The 9750-nt window shown below is 38.9% G+C and overlaps 1 protein-coding gene and 1 long non-coding RNA gene across 3 annotated transcripts; both read right to left on the bottom strand.

The window, feature by feature from the left end:
• Window positions 1–3206: 3206 nt before the first annotated feature.
• On the bottom strand, window positions 3207–4526 carry LOC142533013 (uncharacterized). 2 transcript variants are annotated; one of them, XR_012816658.1, is made up of 2 exons: window positions 4143–4526; window positions 3207–3791 (listed from the first exon to the last, which is right to left on the bottom strand). It is a non-coding gene; the product is annotated as an uncharacterized LOC142533013 (long non-coding RNA). The 2 variants fall into 2 exon arrangements; XR_012816657.1 differs by having other exon boundaries at window positions 3207–3616.
• A 1061-nt stretch (window positions 4527–5587) lies between these two features.
• Window positions 5588–8453, bottom strand: LOC142533376 (receptor protein kinase-like protein ZAR1). The gene is made up of 2 exons (XM_075640119.1): window positions 6560–8453; window positions 5588–6309 (listed from the first exon to the last, which is right to left on the bottom strand). Exons 1-2 carry the CDS (start codon window positions 8085–8087, stop codon window positions 5675–5677), a joined length of 2163 nt encoding a protein of 720 aa, XP_075496234.1. The 5' UTR covers window positions 8088–8453; the 3' UTR covers window positions 5588–5674.
• Between the last annotated feature and the right edge of the window lie 1297 nt (window positions 8454–9750).

Here is a 9750-nt window from a genome sequence, read left to right as displayed (position 1 = left end):
CGATTTCTGCAAATGTTTATTTCGTTCACAATATAATTAAAGCCATTATTAATCTTTTACACCGGGTCCCTCAAGAAACCATGTTACAGTTGAAATGAAGATTTTAATATAAAATAAATAAAAGCTATCGATTTCTTTCTATTGCTCTGGGGTGAAATGAAGTCCCAGTTTTTGTTCCGATTCACGTGAAGTGGTGAATGACACGTGTTCTTAAAGTAAACCTATACACGATTTACTAGAAGTAGACTACATTTGGAACATAATTTGGAATGGGTTTGGTTACAAGTTAAAGATCGATGTGAATAATGCTTACCAAGAACTCTAGCAATCGGTATATGCCTCCGCCATGATCTAAACTATGAGTGCTTTCCAAGCGGTAAATGGTCGTGCGCCTTTCCCTTTAATTTTCTTTGGATCATACTTGATAATTCCCAAGTAAATGGGGTGAGTTTGGTGGACAATATACTGGATCGAGTTATGTTTCTTTTCTTTAGCCCCGAGAATTGGACAAAAGGATATCAGATTATGTGTTTCTGCGCACTTGAAAAACATAAAACGTTAGTAGGACGTCAGAAAATTTTCCGGCGTTGTCACTTTGACGCCTGACAAACATCGCTTCGTATTCCAGACCCGTTTTTTCATCTTCGCGGGTGACACAATTCAATTTCTGAGGCGCATCATGTCCGCTTGTTTTATAACAAAACTTACACATCCTATAGACCTCATTTTTACATTTTCTCAATTCCTCGCGCTTCTATTCTCATTTCTCCGTAATTTCGACGCCCTTCTGGTCTTCTACTTGTTGCTGCATCATCCCTTCACCCCTCACCATTATTATTGCTGGATCGACTTGACCAACCCCCACATGGTTTTTATACTTTCTTTCCAGACCAGATCCGCAGTGGCCTCCGTTCTCCATCCCTTCATTCTACATCGAGGTGACCCACTTCTCGGGGTCCCTTTAAACCAACCTCATCTCAACTCTTTCCGCATAATGACGCCTATGTATTTTTTAAAATGATCGATATTTTGATCACCGTCATCCTTCATTATTTTTCGTTTCAATGAGAGTGCCTTCTCTCCAACCGCCTAAGTCAACAAAAGCTTCATTGGTGATATTCTATCTTCTCTGATGGGATGGGAAGATAGGTAAAGGACGAGCTGGAATGGGCCCGGCTATTGCACTAAGAAATCATGACTGGGCTAAGGATGACCTCGGAGAACCCATCAGCAATTAGAGGTGGCCCAGACGAGTTTGAAGAAGGCCCCAGGTGGAGGCCGAGGTTTCTTGTGCCAGGGAAGATATTCTGAGGGCCGAGCTCGAAGCCTCTAAAATGCGGGTCTGGGCCATGACCGAGGAAGCAAATGCTTCAAGGTCCCAGGCCAATGAAGCGGTAGCTGCCATGGCGACCCAACAGCAGTCCGAGGAGCGGTGGCGGGTTTCTTTTATCCTATCTCCAGAGCACAAAAATGTCATGGATGACAAGGCCTATCCGTACTTCGTGACTGGTTTTGACAAATTCCGGAACAGTTTGAAGAGGCCCGCCTCATTCTCGAGGACATGAATAATTTTTCGGATCTAGACATGGCCATTGATTCCCTTCCGGTCGACACCAAAAAGAAGGGGAAATTCAGGAGAAAGGAGTGCATTATGAGTTATTTAAAAAATGTCCTTTATTTTAAGTCTAAATACATCATTAAATCTGATTACATATATACATTTACTTTAAACACGTAATTCATTCTCATCAGTCGACTCAACCTAAATCCTCTCCGTTGTCCCCTTTTTCATTTTCTTTCCGACTACAATTCTCAACACAAATCGACGCAATGACTAATAATAATATGATAATATTAACGTTTATTTCGATTTATTATTTATTTTCATTAGTCGATCGACTGATTGAAAAAAAAATTTCCCAAACGTGAGTCGACCAAGCTTAGGTCGACCAAAACTAAACAGTGGTCTACCATTGTTTTGGTCGACCAAGACCAGACCAAAGCTTTGGTCAACCAACTTGCTTTGGTCAAAGACAAAAGCTACTTGGTCGACCAACAATTGATGGTCGACACTGTTGGTCTTTGGTCGACCAACAATTGGTCGATTATTGATTGTCGATACTGTTGATTGTTGGGTCTATCCATCATAGTCGACTAAATTGGTTTTGGGTCGATATATCTCGATTTGGGAAAAAAGACTCGTAAATTTTAATTAGGGGAAGATGTGTGTCGACAGAGAAGAAAAAGAAGGGGAGAATTAATTAAGTTAAAAAGTTTAATTGCAGTTAATGTAATAATCAGAAGTCAACTCTTGTTTCTTAAAAAAAAAGTCAGAGTCTTTATTTTTTAAATACTTTCTATCTCACTCCTACTTTTTTAACTGACCCTACAATATGTATCAATAAAATTGTCTTTTTCTATTATGTTTGACTTGCTCCTTGTAATTCAAAAAAAGAAGTAAACCAAAACATGTCTTTCCCTTATGGGTGAAAAAATATTATAAAGTGTTGTGGAGTGGTCGAGGTTTCAAGGTTGGACTGATATAATTCGGACACTCAGACTAATAACCTCGTCTTCAAAAATTGTTAAAAATTTATAAGTGTTTTAGAAAAAAATGGGTTGCTTCTTAACACTTGGTAATTATTACTCACAAATCCTTACGAGCTCCGGTATCTTTCGGATTTAGATAAGATAAAATGTCGGAGTCTTGTAAGTTCTGGGAATTGGATAGGAAACTAGGGCCTCATGTCTCCCGAGCCTATACCAGATAAAGTTCCTGGAACTTGTAACTCTCGGGCTTCAGATAGAAAGTCGAGGCCTTATGTCTTCCTGACCTACGTAAGATATAGTGTCAGAGTCTCGTAACTCCCGGTCTTTATAACATATCCACCTTCATCAGCCATGTAAAAGAACAAATGCATGATTTTATCCATATCTTCATTAGATCTAACATTTAGAAAAATCAAGAATTTATATTAGCAAGTGATTATTGAACTTGATTTCATGGGGAAAAAAAGGCAACAATTATCCCCACTCATGCAAGTAGTGGAGTCAAATGATAAAACAATGTAACTTCATTAGCCTTTTGGCTACATCCTCCAGTAAACTCCGATGTAGAAAGTTAAGTTTTCATTAACATGTTCACAACTAAAGAATAACTCATTTTGGATTTTACTCCTAAGCCTTCCAACTCCACCTTCATGACGTAAAAAAATGCATCATATTATACAACTTCATGTGTAGTTGTCTACAAAGAAATATGTCAATTTGGATGCTAAGAGACACTCATCGTTGACAAGGCCACCCTTTACATTAAGTTTGAGATCTTACAATGCAAGGTTTTTAAAAGATCTGGGAATTTACTTTTCAATTTGCGCTTCAATACACACTTCCCAGTCTCCTCCGCAACCACTCTCTTTATCCTTTGATTTTAAAAAGCTTGCTGTCAATGTGAGATCTTGGTCAAGCAATACCTGACGTCCATAATCACGTCCATTATGTTGTGTCCAAGCATAAGTCGAATAGTTCATCTGAATCTTGGCAAACATGCCGCATCAAATATCTTCCATCCTTCACACCAATCCACATCAAACCGGCAAGCAGAGACTGTGGAGTCCTGGCAATTAGAAGCATTGGTCACATATATTCCTAGCACACACTCAACGAAGTATGTTATAGCTAGAATTACAAACTATGAACAAGCATGTAACATGGACCCGAAACAGTCGACTGGTTAGCATCGTTCCTAATTGATTTCAGCTTCATACAAACTTTATAGCTCATGGTTAAACCTAAATCGATTGGAACAATTATATTAGTTACAGTATAAACCAAATAAAAGAGATAATTCAAGAATGCCAATACTTCATCTTCAAATTTATCACTGCCTTTCAGCTGCCAAAAGAAAAAAATACACCTATACTCCATAGATTCGGAGACAAATGCAATATGGACGAACTCCAATCAAATATAACTAGCAAAGATGCATCATCAAGAGAAACAAGCAATACACCCATATTTTTTCCCTAAATAATGGGAAATCATTTCAATTCTTAAAGTATTATCAAGTAAGAAAAACGAATCATCGCTACTATCAAGCATTAAAATGAAAGGAAATCTTTTTTCAGCTGACGAAAATTTACCGTGCGCGAATTCCAAAATACATATTAGGCCTCTATGTTCCCCAGTATAAACTCTCTCTGTGATCCCCTTGAAACTGTTTTACAACTTCCAATCAATCCACGAGCATAAATAGTAAAAATGACAAAACTTCCCACATTTTGTAAATAACGAAGACTAGAATTCCAGAAGACATCGAAATTTTGGTGATCAAAGATATTATCCGCTTTAGATTACTGCTTCTACCACCGATTTTTCTAGTTTTTCGATCGGAATGACGGTAATTGATCGACGAATCAACATCCGGGAACGACCTAGCTTGACTTGTGTGTTCCTTCGGGAAATTCGGATCATATTCTGGTTGTGTTTCACTGTTCCTGGCACCAGGAGAGCTGTGGAGGGAGACTCGGGTTTATGCAGACCTATGTCCGTTATGTGGATGTGGCTGATTGTTTGGGCCATTTGTTGGAGCTAAGCCCAGACCAATTGGGGCCTTCAGTATTGCCTCATGACTTTAACACATTTCAGTTCCTGTGTTTGGGCCACTCATTGGCCTTTCAAATATGGGCCTTGAATTGGGTCGTGGCTATGACTACCGCTTTAAGATATGGTAATTCAGGATCGATAACAAAATCTTATATATGTATTCAAACTTTTTTTAATCGATGTCAGGTCTTTGAATAATTTGAACAATAACTCGTAACTTTGTAACTAACCACTTTACTTTTCTCATTTGATTTTTATAGCAAAAACTATTTGGCAAAAACTTATGTGAGACGGTCTCACGAGTCATATTTTATGAGATGAATCTCTTATTTGGGTCATCTATAAAAAATTATTACTTTTTATGCTAAGATTATTGCTTTTTATTGTGAATATCGGTAGGGTTGATCCGTTTCACAGATAAAGATTCGTGAGATCGTCTCACAAGAGACTTACTCAAACTATTTATATCCTTATGGTTTACAACAAATTCTCAAGAGGATTACTATCAAATCTAATTTAGCGAACTGCCTAATAAAGTAGTTACTGAAACAATGAAAAAACAAACAAGGAAATTTGAAGACGCTTGTTTCTGGAAGAACATTTTAAAGTGATTTTCAACTTTTACAGTCATTTCCAAACATTTTATTGACTACAAAATTGAGAACATTTGAAATAAGTTTTTGCAAACGCTAAAGTAAATTACAGTAGCATGTAAGTTCCTAAAATAAGATGAGATTATCAAGTTATTTCAATGAACTAAGTCAGCGCACTAGTGTCCACTGACATACAAGATAAATTACACAGCCAGTCTTCCTATGAAATGGACACAAATACAACAAACTCTGGTATAAAAAAAATTGTAGGAATTTCTGCACTTAATGAGAAACAAATTCTTTTAGAAAATAGGAGATTCGATAATTGTTTTTTTCCATTCACGATTTGGTGTAAAACGACTACGATCTTTGTTACATTGACGGAATGTTCATCACGTATCATATAACGAGACTTGTGAAGTATATGATGAACATTGATCAATATAACTAGATATTTCGCACCCAAAAAAATGCCCTTATCCTCTCTTTTCGAGATTTTCGGAGACGGTTTTCATCCTCGGCCGAAGTTCAGGATCTCCCTCGGTGCACGCAAGAGCTACATGAAACACGGCAAGCACTTCTTTCTTGGCATGTATTTCTTGGAGCAAAATTGTGTCAACCATCTCAGATAAAGGGATTTCGTCCTCGAATCCCTTCCTCGCCCACCCCACGAGGTCTAGTATCTCTGTCGAGGTCGAGCTTGTAGGAGAGAGCTCGGGGGATTTCCCTGTCAACAACTCGAGTAAGACTAGCCCAAAAGAGTAGACATCCCATTTCTGAGTAGGTCGGCTACCGGGGATCCGGGCTTCTGGAGCTCGGTAGTTATTTAGTTTTTCGGGTTGAGTCGGGTTTAGATATGGGAGGGCTCCACCGATGAAGCCTCCAGAGGACGAAGGGTTGTTTCCCGTGATTGTGATGAGACGGTTGAGGCCAAAATCAGAAATGTGGGCTTCGAAGTTAGGGTCGAGGAGGATGTTCGATGGTTTTATATCTCCGTGAACGAATTTCCTCGGGCTACATTCGTGTATATAGGCTAAAGCTCGGGCAGCTCCTTTGGCGATTTTGAGCCTTGTTGACCATGTTAAGCTCGGTGATGGCAGTCCCGTCTTCCCTGTATAAAAGGAAGAAAACTTCAAATAAATAGACTTGATGTATAAAAGAACTTTTGCTGCCAAAGATGATTAAAAAGTGAATGAAACATAAAAAATTTCTTCACTTTTGAATCACGCATCATCTAAATTCATTAACACCCTGAAATGAAAATTCATTCCGACCGAATATTCAAGCAACATTCATGAAATTGGGAAATTAATGCAGTGTATTGATGATCAAAATCCACAAGCAAAGATTCAAGACTTTACCATAAAGAGCAGAGGCCAAGTTCCCACTGGAAATGAAATCACTAATGAGAAGCTTCTCGTCTGGCGCCCAATAATAAGCCCTCAACCTCACAATATTCGGATGCTTCACCCTCCCTATCGCCTGAACTTCAGCCACAAACTCTTTATACCGTTGTTCACCGCCTTCTCCCAGCCTTCTCACTGCCACCGGAATGCCATTTCCGAGCACCACCTTATACACTATTCCTAGACCACTCTTTCCCAAAACATAAGCCGACGCCCTCAGCAACTCATCCAACTCAATGCTAAATCCTTTATCAATCGCGACGAGATCTCCCTCCCCACCACTCGTGCCACCACTGGCTCCACCACCGCCACCCTTTTCCGACTCCACTTCAGAATCGTTACTCGAAAAACCATGGATACAAAGGAACAAGCATAGTCCTGTTTTCTCATTGCCCCCAAGCTTCCCTTTCCTCGTGCAACTACATCCACCAGAATCCTTTTTCTTCCAGTACACATAAATGATCACCAATCCTATAAACGCCACTCCCAATGCATCAGCCACGGATATCAATATGATCAACCCTGGTTTTAACCCTTTTTGATCATGGACACCCTCATTTTGAGTTGAACCAGTGCTCTGAACTGAAGGTGCATCGGCTGGATTACTTTTACAAGACTTTTGTAATGGAAAACCACATAACATCGGATTGTTCAAAAATGCAGTTGGACCCTGATTAGCGAAAGATCCCGTTTGTGGGATTTCGCCGCTCAAATCATTGTTCCTAAGATCAAAACTCACGGTAAGTGGCAAATCGCCTAAAGTTTTTGGTATCTCACCTGTAAAATGATTAAAAGACAAGTTCAAAGTGCCTGAGAGTGACTTCAACTCGCCAATATCATCCGGTATCGATCCATTAAACTCGTTCGCTGATAAATCGAGCTGTTCTAAGTTAGCAAGCTCAGGGAAAATCGCCACTGGAATCTCACCCGAAAATACATTCCTGGCGAGAATCAGCCTCTGCAACTGACGGCAGCCGCGCAGAATCTTCGGGAGCGGTCCCGAGAGAGAATTATTCGAAAGATCAAGGTTTTGCAAGCGAGGGAGGTTACACAAAGACGGCGGTAATGAACCGGAGAGATTGTTACCATAGAGGAAGATGCTGTGCAGAGCAGAAGCATTGAACAATTGATCCGGAATGGACCCATAAAATCTGTTGCCATGGAGATTGAGCCGCCGGAGGTAAATCAAACTGCCGAGCTCCGACGGAATATACCCCCGAAGATTCTTCCCGGAGACCGCAATTCCTACAACACGCGGGTCAGACGAACCTGAAACGTTCATGCAAGAAATTCCTGTCCAATGACACGGCGTTGCATCATCCTCGTCCCAGTCCGAAAAAACCGAGGCGCCATCCGCGTCGACAGCGGACTTCAGAGACAGTAAAGAGAGGCCATCGGAAGTTAAAGAAACGCCAGAATTTACGTATAAGCAGAAATTCAGCATAAAGAGAGCCAAATATCGAAGCTCTTCGTAGCACAGCATTATGTAAACAGGCGTTCAGCGTTTAATGGGCATGAACAACACCACAAATCTCGAAAAAAATCTGTAAAGAACAAAAAAAGTCCAAGCACAAAAAAGCTCCTTCTAAAGATGGGAAAGGTAAATGCAACCCCTTTTCCCGTGCATTACCACCAAAATTCAGAGCACAAAAAACCCAGAATCTGGAAAGAAAAACAGTATTACAATTGCAAACCTGAAAAATTCTTTCTGTTCAATTATCGATCTCTTGAATATTCGAACGTTCGAGTTGAGCTGGGTTTGGTGAAGGGAGTTGAAGAATTTATGAGAAAAAGACCGGAGAAGGAGAAGGGGATCGATTAATGGGGCCCAGCACACCAAAACACAGAAAAAAGATTTAACTACATTATTTACCAACAGAAAGAGTAAATTTTATTCATATAATTATTGGATTGGATCAAGATTGTAGTGAAGGAAAAGCAAAGATTTTCTTCCTCGGTCTCATAGAATCATAGGTGGTGTGAATTTAGGTCCCGCTTAAATTTAAAATCTATCAATTTCGATTATAATTTTAAAATTATAAAAAAAAAACGAATTTTAACTATATATTTCATTTATTTAAATTATTTATATAAAATATAATGAATTTCAACTTAATTAATTATAATTAATATTATTTAAACATGCTATATATGAATTTGAAGTTTATAATTTAATTTTTTTTTTAAAGCACATTTTAATTTTTTTTCCCTTGCTTGCGTCTTTAATCCTCTCTTCTCGTATTTTATTCATAACCATCTTAACTAACCTTAGCGTCCCTTTGAAGTTTGTACACTATGTTTCTCAAATTCATGTAATTATTTGTGGGGAATGACCTGATCGTTTAAAAATCAAGAGTCTTGATAAATATAAATAAATTTTAATTTTTTCGAAAAGTTGACGAGATAAGTGTACTGATCGACCATAAACAAATTAAAATTCAATAAAACATATGTTTATTTTATGATATTTTAAATATACAAATGAATTCATTTTGATATTTTTTTTAAGATTAGGTGAGACTGTAAGTTGTCCTAAAGTCAGGGTGTGGTCCATTGTTGTAGGAATATAATATATAGTGTTATGTTTATGATAATTTTGAATTGTTTTATGAAAGGACAAAATTGCTCTTTCTTCTTTTTTTTTTCTTCTTCCAATCCGGCGGCGACGGCGGTCCGACAACGTCGGTGCGGTCGGCATTCGGCGGCGGTTGTCGACTGGAGGCGACGGTCAGCTGGCGGCGGAGGCGGCGGCGGTCGGTGGGCGGTGGCGGCGGTCCTGGCGGGAAGTAGTGGTGGGTTTGGATATAGGAGAAGGGTAAAATTGAAAAAATAGGAAGGATTAAGAGTTGGATAAATAATCCTAGGGAGTGAGGAAGTATTATTTTAACCCACCTAATATAACATAATCATTCATAGGAGGTATTGACTTGATTAAATAATCACGCGTACCAAATAAGGGATAAGGTGGGTTAAAAAAAACAAACCCACCTTATCACCCAAACCAGACACACCATAATAGAATATGAGTTGTCTTTATTACCGGGGCTACCTCCGAGTGTGGCCATATGCCATGCCAGCATCGGTATATTATAGTGATAACATTTAATATTATTTTGTTTTATATATTAATGCAGTAAGTTCACACT

This window comes from Primulina tabacum, chromosome 18, assembly GCF_025594145.1.
Source record: "Primulina tabacum isolate GXHZ01 chromosome 18, ASM2559414v2, whole genome shotgun sequence".
Taxonomy (NCBI): domain Eukaryota; kingdom Viridiplantae; phylum Streptophyta; class Magnoliopsida; order Lamiales; family Gesneriaceae; genus Primulina; species Primulina tabacum.
Note: the sequence above shows the minus strand (reverse complement) of the source record. Positions and strands in the feature narration are given on the sequence as shown.